Raw genomic sequence first — 15,351 nt, forward strand, 5'->3', positions numbered from 1 at the left:
AATTTAGTGGTTTGGGTAAATTGATTCGCACAATATGGAGGGAAGAAAGGGGCAGGGCGGGGGCGGATTGGAAGCAGGCTTGGGCTGAATTATGGGTTAATTTGTAATACCAGCCAAGGATGGCTCGGCCAGTGAAATACTGACTAGGTGGCAAACCTAAGAAGTGACTGAAAACAAAGTGTAATATTTAGTCCCACAATGGAAACCTGAAGTTTTGGGGATTGTTGGAAAAAGTGCTGGAACGCTCTATCTATTATATATAGATAGGAAGATAGATCGATAGGAAGATAGATAGATAGATAGGAAGATAGATAATAGATAGATATAGATAGATAGATAGATAGATAGATAGATAGATAGATAGATAGATAGATAGATAGATAGATAGATAGATATAGATAGATAGGAAGATAGATAGATAGATAGATAGATAGATAGATAGATAGATAGATAGATAGATAGATAAGAAGATAGATGATAGAGATAGATAGATAGATAGATAGATGATAGATAGATAGATAGATAGATAGATAGATAGATAGATAGATAGATAGATAGATAGATAGATAGGAAGATGATAGGAAGATCGATAGATAGATAGGATGGGACCCATTATCAGTAGGGGTCTTTCTGTTATTTGGTTCTCCCTACCTTAAATCTACTAAAAATAAATCATTTAATGAAACCCAATTGTTTTGCCTCATTTGGGATTATGTAAAAAAAGGCACTAAGTTTGCCCGGGGCAGTAACCCATAGCAACCAATCAGCAGGAAGCATTGCCTTGTCCCCTGTTTGAAAGCAAACATCTTATTGGTTGCTATGGGTTACTACCCCAGGGAAAACTTAGTGCCTTTTATTATATACTGGAAATTATATATCTTAGTTGGGATCAAGTACAGGCACTGTTTTATTATTACAGAGAAAAGGGAATCATTTAACCATTAAATAAACCCAATAGGGCTGTTCTGCCCCAATAAGGGGTAATTATATCTTAGTTGGGATCAAGTACAGGTACTGTTTTATTATTACAGAGAAAAGGGGATCATTTAACCATGAAATAAACCCAATAGGGCTGTTCTGCCCCAATAAGGGGTAATTATATCTTAGTTGGGATCAAGTACAGGTACTGTTTTATTATTACAGAGAAAAGGGAATCATTTAACCATTAAATAAACCCAATAGGGCTGTTCTGCCCCAATAAGGGGTAATTATATCTTAGTTGGGATCAAGTACAGGTACTGTTTTATTATTACAGAGAAAAAGGAAATCAGTTTTAAAATTCTGAATTATTTGATTAAAATGGAGTCAATGGGAGACAGGCTTTCCGTAATTCAGAGCTTTCTAGAAAATGGATTTCCAGATAAGGGATCCCACACCTGTAATATATTATATTATAATATTGTTATATTCAAGTTTATTTATAGGTTTTATTATATTTGACATTATGCAAACACTCCTTTACCTGATTATACAAACCCTCTAGCGGAAAGGGGGTGTCTGGTGTGACCCCTCGTGTAATCAATTTATTATAACACACACAAAAATAAAAACTATAAATTTTCGGGGTGAATTAATCCCAACGTATTCTGTCCGAGCGCCGTGAAGTGGAGCGGCAGTAAAACTAATGAAATCTGCTCCATAACCCCAGACACCATTTACAAGCCCTACATCTATAGTTATGTCGGCTGTCTGCGGGAAATATGGGCACTTTATACGTCCGCGGGATAAAATGGAAACATAAAACTTGTTGAGTAACAAAGGGGAGAAAAAAAAATAAATACATATATATTTCTATACACACGTATAGAGACACAATGGGGTTGAGAGGCGCCGGGGAAAAATACGTCAAAACATCGGAAAAATGGACAATTCAGTCCATTAAGTGTCAAAATGATAAGAAATGAAACCTCTTGCTTTTGAATAAAACATGTAATAGCTTTTGTCACTTTGGCTGCATTGTGCCGGTATCTCATACAAAAATAATCCATTTGGGTCCAGCACTTTCTCTATTCTCTTCTCCTCCCTGATAGAATCTCTTTTTTTTTTTTCCCTGCCATTTTATCCATCTCCCATCGGGGAGTCCAATGCTTTCGATATGTTGTTTGGTAGTTTCTTTTCTTCTGAAGACTCGGCTGACAGGAGCGATGATCAGATAGAACTTGCCCGTTTGTTTTGCACGTTCCCTAACTCGGGAAATATGGAAGGGTGGGGGGGGGGGGCACAAAGGGATGTGACAAAGGCAACACCATAATGCAATCTGAAAGCCCAAGTGTGTGATGGTTTCTCAATAACAAGTCTAATGGTTCACAAGGCTTTTCATGCATATACAATGCAGAGATGCATAAACATACAAATTATTTAGGAGTCAACTGAATTAATATACCTGGCCTGGAATAATCCTGCTATGTAGGATAATAGCCTCTGGGAAAGGACTGGGGCTGTGGGATAGCAGGTATAGTAGGGAGAGATGGTGCCTATAGTAGCAGTGGGGGGATAATAGCCTCTGGGAAGGGACTGGGGCTGTGGGATAGCAGGTATAGTAGGGAGAGATGGTGCCTATAGTAACAGTGGGGGGATAATAGCCTCTGGGAAGGGACTGGGGCTGTGGGATAGCAGGTATAGTAGGGAGAGATGGTGCCTATAGTAGCAGTGGGGGGATAATAGCCTCTGGGAAGGGACTGGGGCTGTGGGATAGCAGGTATAGTAGGGAGTGATGGTGCCTATAGTAGCAGTGGGGGATAATAGCCTCTGGGAAGGGACTGGGGCTGTGGGATAGCAGGTATAGTAGGGAGAGATGGTGCCTATAGTAGCAGTGGGGGGATAATAGCCTCTGGGAAAGGACTGGGGCTGTGGGATAGCAGGTATAGTAGGGAGAGATGGTGCCTATAGTAGCAGTGGGGGGATAATAGCCTCTGGGAAGGGACTGGGGCTGTGGGATAGCAGGTATAGTAGGGAGAGATGGTGCCTATAGTAGCAGTGGGGGGATAATAGCCTCTGGGAAGGGACTGGGGCTGTGGGATAGCAGGTATAGTAGGGAGAGATGGTGCCTATAGTAGCAGTGGGATAATAGCCTCTGGGAAGGGACTGGGGCTGTGGGATAGCAGGTATAGTAGGGAGAGATGGTGCCTATAGTAGCAGTGGGATAATAGCCTCTGGGAAGGGACTGGGGCTGTGGGATAGCAGGTATAGTAGGGAGAGATGGTGCCTATAGTAGCAGTGGGGGGATAATAGCCTCTGGGAAGGGACTGGGGCTGTGGGATAGCAGGTATAGTAGGGAGAGATGGTGCCTATAGTAGCAGTGGGATAATAGCCTCTGGGAAGGGACTGGGGCTGTGGGATAGCAGGTATAGTAGGGAGAGATGGTGCCTATAGTAGCAGTGGGGGGATAATAGCCTCTGGGAAGGGACTGGGGCTGTGGGATAGCAGGTATAGTAGGGAGTGATGGTGCCTATAGTAGCAGTGGGATAATAGCCTCTGGGAAGGGACTGGGGCTGTGGGATAGCAGGTATAGTAGGGAGAGATGGTGCCTATAGTAGCAGTGGGGGGATAATAGCCTCTGGGAAGGGACTGGGGCTGTGGGATAGCAGGTATAGTAGGGAGAGATGGTGCCTATAGTAGCAGTGGGGGGATAATAGCCTCTGGGAAGGGACTGGGGCTGTGGGATAGCAGGAATAGTAGGGAGAGATGGTGCCTATAGTAGCAGAGGGATAATAGCTTCTAGTCCAGCGTTTATCTAATCATAGCTATAGTACCGTAAGAAACTACAATCCTACAATGTCAGTTTTCCCTCGGATGCATTCGCCACTACACGCAGGCCTGATTCTAGGTTAATGCTCCGAGCGGTACATATGCGCATTAGGATTTGAATACTACCACTTCATTTTCGATTACGTTACGCATTCCTGTCTGACGTGTATTTAATAAATAATGGAGAACAAACGGCCTGGTTTAATGGTTGTATAAATCCCATTTGCACAGTAACACGCTCATACTGAGAAAAGTAATTGCTTCTTCTACAAGTTTTAGACCTCTCTAGAATAAGTACAGGCCGATCTCTCCATGGCCGGATGCTCCGAACACGAAGAGAAACGCACGCTTGGTTTCCGTTTATTTCTACTTAATTTTTTTTTCTTTTTAAGTAAAGAAAAGACTTAGAATTGAAATGTTCCCACTGAGAAAAGAGCGAGTAGGGAAGCGCCGAGAGAGGTTTCCATTGGGAAAAGACAGACAATTTATCAAAAGTCTTATTTATTTTATGCCCCAGAATGAATCGATTCAAAGGGGGCAAATTGTACTATTTAAGATTCGTTAAAATTTCCAATTTCTAGTATTTCCCAATTTCCACATTTTTTTTTTTTCCCCACAGGAGAGTTACATCCAGGAGCATAGACTTGGACAATGACCTAATAGATCAGAATGGTATTCAACTGCTCCAAGAACCTATATTATTTATATATATATATATAGTAGCAGTGGGGGGATAATAGCCTCTGGGAAGGGACTGGGGCTGTGGGATAGCAGGTATAGTAGGGAGAGATGGTGCCTATAGTAGCAGTGGGGGGATAATAGCCTCTGGGAAGGGACTGGGGCTGTGGGATAGCAGGTATAGTAGGGAGAGATGGTGCCTATAGTAGCAGTGGGGGGATAATAGCCTCTGGGAAGGGACTGGGGCTGTGGGATAGCAGGTATAGTAGGGAGAGATGGTGCCTATAGTAGCAGTGGGGGATAATAGCCTCTGGGAAGGGACTGGGGCTGTGGGATAGCAGGTATAGTAGGGAGAGATGGTGCCTATAGTAGCAGTGGGGGGATAATAGCCTCTGGGAAGGGACTGGGGCTGTGGGATAGCAGGTATAGTAGGGAGAGATGGTGCCTATAGTAGCAGTGGGGGGATAATAGCCTCTGGGAAGGGACTGGGGCTGTGGGATAGCAGGTATAGTAGGGAGAGATGGTGCCTATAGTAGCAGTGGGGGGGATAATAGCCTCTGGGAAGGGACTGGGGCTGTGGGATAGCAGGTATAGTAGGGAGAGATGGTGCCTATAGTAGCAGTGGGGGGATAATAGCCTCTGGGAAGGGACTGGGGCTGTGGGATAGCAGGTATAGTAGGGAGAGATGGTGCCTATAGTAGCAGTGGGGGGATAATAGCCTCTGGGAAGGGACTGGGGCTGTGGGATAGCAGGTATAGTAGGGAGAGATGGTGCCTATAGTAGCAGTGGGGGATAATAGCCTCTGGGAAGGGACTGGGGCTGTGGGATAGCAGGTATAGTAGGGGAAGATGGAGCCTATAGTAGCAGTGGGGGGATAATAGCCTCTGGGAAGGGACTGGGGCTGTGGGATAGCAGGTATAGTAGGGGGAGATGGTGCCTATAGTAGCAGTGGGGGGATAATAGCCTCTGGGAAGGGACTGGGGCTGTGGGATAGCAGGTATAGTAGGGAGAGATGGTGCCTATAGTAGCAGTGGGGGGATAATAGCCTCTGGGAAGGGACTGGGGCTGTGGGATAGCAGGTATAGTAGGGAGAGATGGTGCCTATAGTAGCAGTGGGGGGGATAATAGCCTCTGGGAAGGGACTGGGGCTGTGGGATAGCAGGTATAGTAGGGAGAGATGGTGCCTATAGTAGCAGTGGGGGGATAATAGCCTCTGGGAAGGGACTGGGGCTGTGGGATAGCAGGTATAGTAGGGAGAGATGGTGCCTATAGTAGCAGTGGGGGGATAATAGCCTCTGGGAAGGGACTGGGGCTGTGGGATAGCAGGTATAGTAGGGAGAGATGGTGCCTATAGTAGCAGTGGGGGGGATAATAGCCTCTGGGAAGGGACTAGGGCTGTGGGATAGCAGGTATAGTAGAGAGAGATGGTGCCTATAGTAGCAGTGGGGGATAATAGCCTCTGGGAAGGGACTGGGGCTGTGGGATAGCAGGTATAGTAGGGAGAGATGGTGCCTATAGTAGCAGTGGGGGGGATAATAGCCTCTGGGAAGGGACTGGGGCTGTGGGATAGCAGGTATAGTAGGGAGAGATGGTGCCTATAGTAGCAGTGGGGGGGATAATAGCCTCTGGGAAGGGACTGAGGCTGTGGGATAGCAGGTATAGTAGGGAGAGATGGTGCCTATAGTAGCAGTGGGGGGATAATAGCCTCTGGGAAGGGACTGGGGTTGTGGGATAGCAGGTATAGTAGGGAGAGATGGTGCCTATAGTAGCAGTGGGGGGGATAATAGCCTCTGGGAAGGGACTGGGGCTGTGGGATAGCAGGTATAGTAGGGAGAGATGGTGCCTATAGTAGCAGTGGGGGGATAATAGCCTCTGGGAAGGGACTGGGGCTGTGGGATAGCAGGTATAGTAGAGAGAGATGGTGCCTATAGTAGCAGTGGGGGGATAATAGCCTCTGGGAAGGGACTGGGGCTGTGGGATAGCAGGTATAGTAGAGAGAGATGGTGCCTATAGTAGCAGTGGGGGGATAATAGCCTCTGGGAAGGGACTGGGGCTGTGGGATAGCAGGTATAGTAGGGAGAGATGGTGCCTATAGTAGCAGTGGGGGGATAATAGCCTCTGGGAAGGGACTGGGGCTGTGGGATAGCAGGTATAGTAGGGAGAGATGGTGCCTATAGTAGCAGTGGGGGGATAATAGCCTCTGGGAAGGGACTGGGGCTGTGGGATAGCAGGTATAGTAGGGAGAGATGGTGCCTATAGTAGCAGTGGGGGGATAATAGCCTCTGGGAAGGGACTGGGGCTGTGGGATAGCAGGTATAGTAGGGAGAGATGGTGCCTATAGTAGCAGTGGGGGGATAATAGCCTCTGGGAGGGGACTGGGGCTGTGGGATAGCAGGTATAGTAGGGAGAGATGGTGCCTATAGTAGCAGTGGGGGGATAATAGCCTCTGGGAAGGGACTGGGGCTGTGGGATAGCAGGTATAGTAGGGAGAGATGGTGCCTATAGTAGCAGTGGGGGGATAATAGCCTCTGGGAAGGGACTGGGGCTGTGGGATAGCAGGTATAGTAGGGAGAGATGGTGCCTATAGTAGCAGTGGGGGATAATAGCCTCTGGGAAGGGACTGGGACTGTGGGATAGCAGGTATAGTAGGGGGAGATGGTGCCTTTAGTTGCAGTGGGGGGTTATAGCCTCTGTATATAATTGTAGAAGAATAGAAATTTGACAGAAATTCACATATGCTACAAACTGTTATTTTCTGCAAGAAGAATGTCTACTTTATATTCCATAAATGACAGAATTATAAAGGCTATATAAAGCCAATGGAAGAAAATCGTGCAGATTCCTGATTCGGTGCCAAGAAGCCGAGGGATTAAGCAAAGGTTTGAAACAGAACTGCGAGAGTGATTCATTCCGTGTGGCACAAGCCCAGGCTATTTTATTCCGCTGTATATTTAATAAGACATGTAGCTTTCCATTACTCACTGATGGAATCAATCGAACTTTTTAACAGGCAGTTTTAAGTGTGTGTGCGAATGGTTTCATTTGTAAAGTGATGTTGAAGGACTGGCCTGTGTGTATGAGCTGGACCAATAAGAGAGTCTGTTAGCAGAGCCGTAGGATGTGCGTTCTCTCTGTGGGTGATGAAACGGCAGTTTAAAGGGAAACTAAACCCCCAGAATGAATACGTAACCAACAGACAGTTTATATTATGTAAGTGGCCTATTAAGGAATCTCCCCAAACTGGAATATATATATCAGTAAATATTGCCCTTTTATATCCTTTCCCTTGAGCCGCCATTTAGTGATGGGCTGTGTGCTCCCTCAGAGATCAGCTGACAGGAAGTGACGCAGCTCTAACTGTAACAGGAAGTAGTGTGGGAGCCAAAGGCAGAACTCTGCCCATTCATTGGCTGATGGGGCCTAGCATGTATGTGTGCCTTGGCTTGTTTGTGTGCACTGTGACTCCTATGATCCCAGGGGGCGGCCCTTAGTACATAAAATGGCAGTTTCCTATTTAGGATTACCCAATGGCACATACTGCTAAATAAGTATATTTATATGAAAATGGTTTATTTAGATGAAGCAGGGTTTTCCATATGAGCTGTTTATAAAATATATTTTTAGAGAGACCTACATCGTTTGGGGGTATAGTTTCCCTTTAATGTAGAACTAAACCCCCTTAGTACAGTACAGGGTTAATTATCCTTTCAGCACTGTAAGTGTTAACAATAGGAACAAAGGCACCTCCAGGCACTCATGAAATCCACAGGGTCGGAAAATAATATAAAAAGTCTGTTTAATGAAGTTGAATTAAGAAGATAAGCATCTCCAATGGCCCTACACATTTCTTTGCTCATCTGAAGGTTAACCCCATACAATCCAGGCTTAGTACAAACCCTACTTTACTATAATGCATGATATTATTTGAAAGTATATTACTTTGTAGGCATTTTGGTCCCACATTCTGAATAACGATTTGGGGATTATTGTGGATAACAGACTGTGCAACTCTAGGCAGTCTCATTTTGTGGCTACTAAAGTGTATAAAAAAGGGCATTGACTCAAGGGATGAAAACATAATTTTGCCCCTTTATAGGTCCCTGGTAAGGCCTCACCCTGAGTATGGGGGGCAGTTTTGGGCTCCAGTCCTTAAGAAGGATATTAATGAGCTGGAGAGAGTGCAGAGACGTGCAACTAAACTGGTAAAAGGATTGGAACATTTAAACTATAGACTATGAAGGTCGGGATGATTTCTCTGGGGAAAAGGCACTCTGAGGGGACATGAATACTCTTTATTCAGATTTTTTGATGTGTGGAAAAAGGTTTAAGAAACTATATTTTTTCTGGGGGGGGAGGGGGGTCATCTGGGGGCTTGTTTGCTCATAGCCTGTACAGAGAGATACCATAAAACTATGGCACATAGGGATACCCCTGTAGTAAGCACAATTCAGCAGGAACAGCCCCCTAAGTTTGCTCATAGCCTGTACAGAGAGATACCATAAAACTATGGAACATAGGGTTTCCCCTGTACTAAGCACAATTCAGCAGGAACAGCCCCCTAAGTTTGCTCATAGCCTGTACAGAGAGATACCATAAAACTATGGCAGCATAGGGATTCCCCTGTACTAAGCACAATTCAGCAGGAACAGCCCCCTAAGTTTGCTCATAGCCTGTACAGAGAGATACCATAAAAATATGGCAGCATAGGGATTCCCCTGTACTAAGCACAATTCAGTAGGAACAGCCCCCTAAGTTTGCTCATAACCTGTACAGAGAGATACCATAAAACTATGGCAGCATAGGGATTCCCCTGTACTAAGCACAATTCAGCAGGAACAGTCCCCTAAGTTTGCTCATAACCTGTACAGAGAGATACCATAAAACTATGGCACATAGGGATTTCCCTGTACTAAGCACAATTCAGCAGGAACAGCCCCCTAAGTTTGCTCATAGCCTGTACAGAGAGATACCATAAAACTATGGCAGCATAGGGATTCCCCTGTACTAAGCACAATTCAGCAGGAACAGCCCCCTAAGTTTGCTCATAGCCTGTATAGGAGGATCAGAGGTTCTGTCCAACCTTCCCAGAGTAACCACCCCGAGCAGAAACCTTTAGAAATAAAGAGGAAAAGGTTACCTGTCTTCCCTGTGTTTTTCATCCAGGTTTTGTTAGAAGACTCATTGTCAAATCCCTCAAGTTGCAGCTCCCGGACCTCATCCTGGATGTGTGTGCTGTAATCAGAAATATCTATCGGAGACTGGTGCATCCCCCCACAATCCGCGTTCGACGTCACCCAGTTGTCGGGACCATAGACCCCTAAGGAAAGGAAAAAAACGAAGTGAGCGAGGAGCCAACCAAGTTCAGCCTTGTGCTAAATGGCACCTACAGACCCGTACATATCCCAAGGTTACAGCACATCTTGTACCGCGGCAATATCCAAACCCTCAGCGAAACGCGTGTAATAAAGGGAAATCGAAAGTCATTTGGGCTGAACAGCGTCTGACTGCCCCTCCGGCAATCAGGGACACCATAACCACTGCAGAATGTTCTCTGTTAAGATTATATTGTCAACTGCCGGCAGGTTCACTCCCGGTACAACCTCCAATGATTACTCGGCTGCGGGACATTGTAACGGGGGGATTGTGCCAAGCGGAGACTGGTTCCTAATGAAAGGTTCATCATGTAAAACACTACAGAACCACATTTCCTTAAAATACAGAGTATAAAAGGTACAACGGAACCAAAAGAAAGTAACACTGCTTTGCCGTAAGGCCTGTTTACTAGACTATCCTCTGTCTCCAGCCTACCCCTGACCTCAGCCTGTTTACCTGATACCCCTTGCTTGCTCCCATCCTGACCCCCTGCCTGATGGACTAGTGATAGTTGCTGCCTGCCCCTGACCTTGGCCTGTTTACCAGATACCCCTTGCTTGTTGCCAGCCCTGACCCTCTGCCTGATGGACCAGTGATAGTTGCTGCCTGCCCCTGACCTCGGCCTGTTTACCATATACCCCTTGCTTGTTGCCAGCCCTGACCCTCTGCCTGATGGACCAGTGATAGTTGCTGCCTGCCCCTGACTTCGGCATGTTTACCAGATACCCCTTGCTTGTTGCCAGCCCTGACCCTCTGCCTGATGGACCAATGATAGTTGCTGCCTGCCCCTGACCTTGGCCTGTTTACCATACACCCCTTGCTTGTTGCCAGCCCTGACCCTCTGCCTGATGGACCAGTGATAGTTGCTGCCTGCCCCTGACCTCGGCCTGTTTACCAGATACCCCTTGCTTGCTCCCATCCTGACCCCCTGCCTGATGGACCAGTGATAGTTGCTGCCTGCCCCTGACCTCGGCATGTTTACCAGATACCCCTTGCTTGCTGCCAGCCCTGACCCTCTGCCTGATGGACCAATGATAGTTGCTGCCTACCTCTGACCATTGGCCTGGTGTAAGGACTTACATATTTGTTATAATGTGTTCCTAATATGTTACCTCGTCTTCTCAAATAAATGATCCTTCTCTGAACCAATATATTTCCGTATATCAACAGGTGAAGTACCCATTCTACCCATTTCATACAGCAGCTAGGCTCCTGCCAGCTAGTGACCCAACCTGACACTTACTTTCTCATACTGTCAGTCTCCATCTTTTCCTACTGTCTTGTTCTTACCCTACTGTTGCCATCTTCCCTACTTTGTCTTCTCTCTCCCTGCAACTACTACTCATTGGGTCCCCCACTATATACAATACCAAGAGTAGGTGCCCCATAAGGGTAATCAGGTCTGCCCTGGGTTTCAAAATAGGCCCCGAGAGAGGCCCAAACAGCCCCCCACAGGTCCACGTAATAGTGACTTTCTATTGGACCTTACAAGCAGCCCCACAGATTGCCAGTCGAGGCCAGAAAGCCAGAACTTCATGGACAACGGTCATTATTTCAACCCAAACCAACTAAGTAACTACCCAGCACCAATACAGTTAAATACAAAACAATAAAGAGCTTCTCTTCCTCTAGCCCGACACAATATTTGAGAAAATAAAAAACTTCTATTATTAGAGAAGAAAGGAAATTCTCTGACCTCACGTTCCCGGCTGCATCCGCACATTAATGGGGTAACAGTCTGGCTCAGAAGAAATAAAGTCACATCTTAATCTCGATTTAGCAGCAAGAGTAATTGTTCCTCACTGCTCACATTCACATTACAAGTGGCTAATGTTTCCTCCTGGAGAGGCAATGAGATTTGATTTCCTAAAGATGGAGTCAAGCAACCAAATAGGCAACTGTACAAAGGGAACTGATTAACTAAACGCATTTTCCACTTTATATCCTTACAAAGATCCTAAGTTATTTTAGGTCCATCAAATAGCTTGACCACCCAAGGGTTTTGACTGATACAACCTCATTGATCAGCAATATAGACCAGCAATAGGGCTAGAGAAGGGCTAGCTAGGTGCTAGACACAGTTTGGCAGAAAAGGTGTTTTCATCTGCTGCTCGGGATGGGATTCTCTACGTCTAAAGAAGAACATTTCTAGAACCTTATTGTAGCAGCTCAGATGTTCAGCAGCAGTAATGATCCAAGTAATGAACAGTTATCCAAGTAGTTCCCATCTTATAATCTTGGTTAGGCCACCTTTTGTGGGTCAGTGGCACTGCACATGCTCAGTGGGCTCTCAGGATGGCTATTGAGAAGCTAAGCTTAGGGGTTATGGGAAATCATCACGTTCATCTGTCATAGAGGCTCATTGGGTGCCCAAGGTCAGGTAAGTGACAGCAGCCCAGAGCACTTGCTGGGAATCAGCAGAAAGATGATGGGTCGGACTGGGCTCTAGTGGGCCCCGGCAGCCCAGACACGACACTTGCCGGCACTCCCCCTGCCCGAACGCTCCTCCCCATACGCATTAAATTTAAATGCTCGGGGGAGGGCTTCGGGTGGGGGGCCCTGCGAGGGGGGTTAGGGGGGCCCTTACGGGGGGGGGGGGGTTAGGGGACGCAGCCGGCGGGGGCACCTGCAGGGCCCCTGGGACGGGAGCCCTGGTGGGCCCTTCACCCCCGAGTCCAACCCTGACTGGGGATATCTTTGGGGGCAACAGGTATTCATTGCTAAAGGGGCCAGGTGGCCTTGGCTGGTATGGCAGTCCAAAACATGCTTAGACTTGGTTAGTTCAATGACTATTTCAAATAATTTTCCTAAAAAAAAAAAAGGATAAAAGTATGTTTCAAGAACCTTGGAGTTTTGGGTGGTTTCCAAACATGATATATTTTCATTCTTCCCTTTTCCCTTCTCTTGACACATCCTCCAAGCCCTGTGAATTAATCCCAAGATATATGCGGCCGAATGTCAAGTCTTGTCCATTTAATCACCTTATTCAGTACAAACGATCTTGCGCTATGCCAAACTCATCATATAGTTCATTCATATGAGGAAATTCTTCTCCAAGAGCAATCCCAGCCTACAATATATCTCTGTTACATAGATGACATATTCATTATTTGTATGTCCCTCAAATAACTATAATAAGTTTCACCAGCTATCAAAGTCCAGTGGTATAAACCCTTTGTTCTCTAGAAATGTAGGGATAACGATCACTGCTAGTGAATCTATGATAGGATAAACAGCTGAGCCAGCAATACATAAAACCCAATAGATTTTATTAAATAACCCTACAGTTCTCCCTATCCTGGTTGTACCAGCAAATCATTAGTCTCTTCCTTGACATGGGTTCATTGTGCTGACTTGAGCATAGACCTCTCGGTGCAAAACCTTCATACAACAAGGGCAAAGACCATGATGATAGGCAAGAAGCGCGCCCTTCGGATAAACTGCAAAGAAGATGCTGAGTGGGCAAGTGGTAGAGATAGAAAGGAGAAAACTGTCCACCTTTATGTTCCTACTGATTTTAACGTTATTTGCTCAATGGCCTGCTAGAGTTAGAAGCTGAAGGAATTACATGAGGCTATCAATGAGCCTGGGGCAACACAGACATTGAGGTTAAATCCAGGCTACAATACTTAAGCTTCCGAAAACTCTCCTCCAACAACCTCTGGTTGGGAATGCCTAAAGGTGGCCATACATAGGCTGATTTAAGCTGCCAATATTGGTCCTTTACACTGATTCGGCAGCTTATCTGCCCATGTATGGGCACCCCCCAATGGGCATCCCCGACCGATATCTGGCATGAAATTGGGCAGGTTTGATTTCTCCATTGGACGGGGGCCACATTGTCTCATTGATGTGGTCCCTGATCTGACGGCACCTATGCACGCCAAACGATCAAGTTATCCCAACATAGGCCACCCGTAGATGGGCATATTGGAAGAAGATCCACTCGCTGGGCAGATCTTACAGTGTATGCCATCTTAAGGGTAAAGACACACTGAGCTACTAGTAGCAGCTACAAAAATTGACAATGCTGATCATTTACTGATAATTGTCTCTATGTGTGTATTAGCAGGGGCAATTCCCAGTATTGTCTATGGTATTCAGAAGCCATGACAAGTAGCAGCTACTAAGTAGCTCCGTCTGTCTTCAGCCTTAAAGCTGCTGGCTCTGGTAGGTACAGGAATAGGACCTGTTATTCAGAATGCTCGGGACTATGGGTATTCTGGATAAGGGGTCATTCTGTAATTTGGATCTCCATACCTTAAAAAAAAACAATAAAATATGAATTAAACCCAACAGGATTGTTCTGCCCCCAATAAGGGGTAATTATATCTTAGTTGGGATCAAGTACAGGTACTGTTTTATTATTACAGAGAAAAGGGAATCATTTAACCATGAAATAAACCCAATAGGGCTGTTCTGCCCCCAATAAGGGGTAATTATATCTTAGTTGGGATCAAGTACAGGTACTGTTTTATTATTACAGAGAAAAGGGAATCATTTAACCATTAAATAAACCCAATAGGGCTGTTCTGCCCCCAATAAGGGGTAATTATATCTTAGTTGGGATCAAGTACAGGTACTGTTTTATTATTACAGAGAAAAGGGAATCATTTAACCATGAAATAAACCCAATAGGGCTGTTCTGCCCCCAATAAGGGGTAATTATATCTTAGTTGGGATCAAGTACAGATACTGTTTTATTATTACAGAGAAAAGGGAATCATTTAACCATTAAATAAACCCAATAGGGCTGTTCTGCCCCAATAAGGGGTAATTATATCTTAGTTGGGATCAAGTACAGGTACTGTTTTATTATTACAGAGAAAAGGGAATCATTTAACCATGAAATAAACCCAATAGGGCTGTTCTGCCCCAATAAGGGGTAATTATATCTTAGTTGGGATCAAGTACAGGTACTGTTTTATTATTACAGAGAAAAGGGAATCATTTAACCATTAAATAAACCCAATAGGGCTGTTCTGCCCCCAATAAGGGGTAATTATATCTTAGTTGGGATCAAGTACAGGTACTGTTTTATTATTACAGAGAAAAGGGAATCAATTAACCATTAAATAAACCCAATAGGGCTGTTCTGCCCCCAATAAGGGGTAATTATATCTTAGTTGGGATCAAGTACAGGTACTGTTTTATTATTACAGAGAAAAGGGAATCATTTAACCATTAAATAAACCCAATAGGGCTGTTCTGCCCCAATAAGGGGTAATTATATCTTAGTTGGGATCAAGTACAGGTACTGTTTTATTATTACAGAGAAAAAGGAAATAAGTTTTAAAATTCTGAATTATTTGATTAAAATGGAGTCTATGGGAGACAGGCTTTCCATTTGGATAATGGGTTTCCGGATAAGGGGTCCCATACCTGTACTTCCCGTTTTTAAAAAGTCAATGGCAGATGCCAAAGTGCAATTTTTGGACTCAAAGTCGCTGTGTTGGAGTATTTAGCAGGCCATTCCATCGAAAGTTCTTTGTTCCCATACCCATTAATGATGCTCAGATGGAAACCAGTCATGTTACATAGAGCGCAATGACC

The 15,351-nt window shown here is 45.2% G+C and overlaps 1 protein-coding gene across 3 annotated transcripts in view; it reads right to left on the bottom strand.

Moving 5' to 3' along the window:
* ptprg (protein tyrosine phosphatase, receptor type G) overlaps positions 1-15,351 on the bottom strand; it is a 357,095-nt gene that overhangs the window by 179,837 nt on the left and 161,907 nt on the right. For all 3 annotated transcript variants that reach the window (XM_031901245.1, XM_031901244.1, XM_031901246.1), the window contains exon 3: positions 9,563-9,742. In XM_031901245.1, coding sequence (XP_031757105.1) covers positions 9,563-9,742 — 180 coding nt within the window. The remainder of the gene's footprint in view (positions 1-9,562; positions 9,743-15,351) is intronic.

This window comes from Xenopus tropicalis, chromosome 4 (genome assembly GCF_000004195.4).
Source record: "Xenopus tropicalis strain Nigerian chromosome 4, UCB_Xtro_10.0, whole genome shotgun sequence".
Classification (NCBI taxonomy): domain Eukaryota; kingdom Metazoa; phylum Chordata; class Amphibia; order Anura; family Pipidae; genus Xenopus; species Xenopus tropicalis.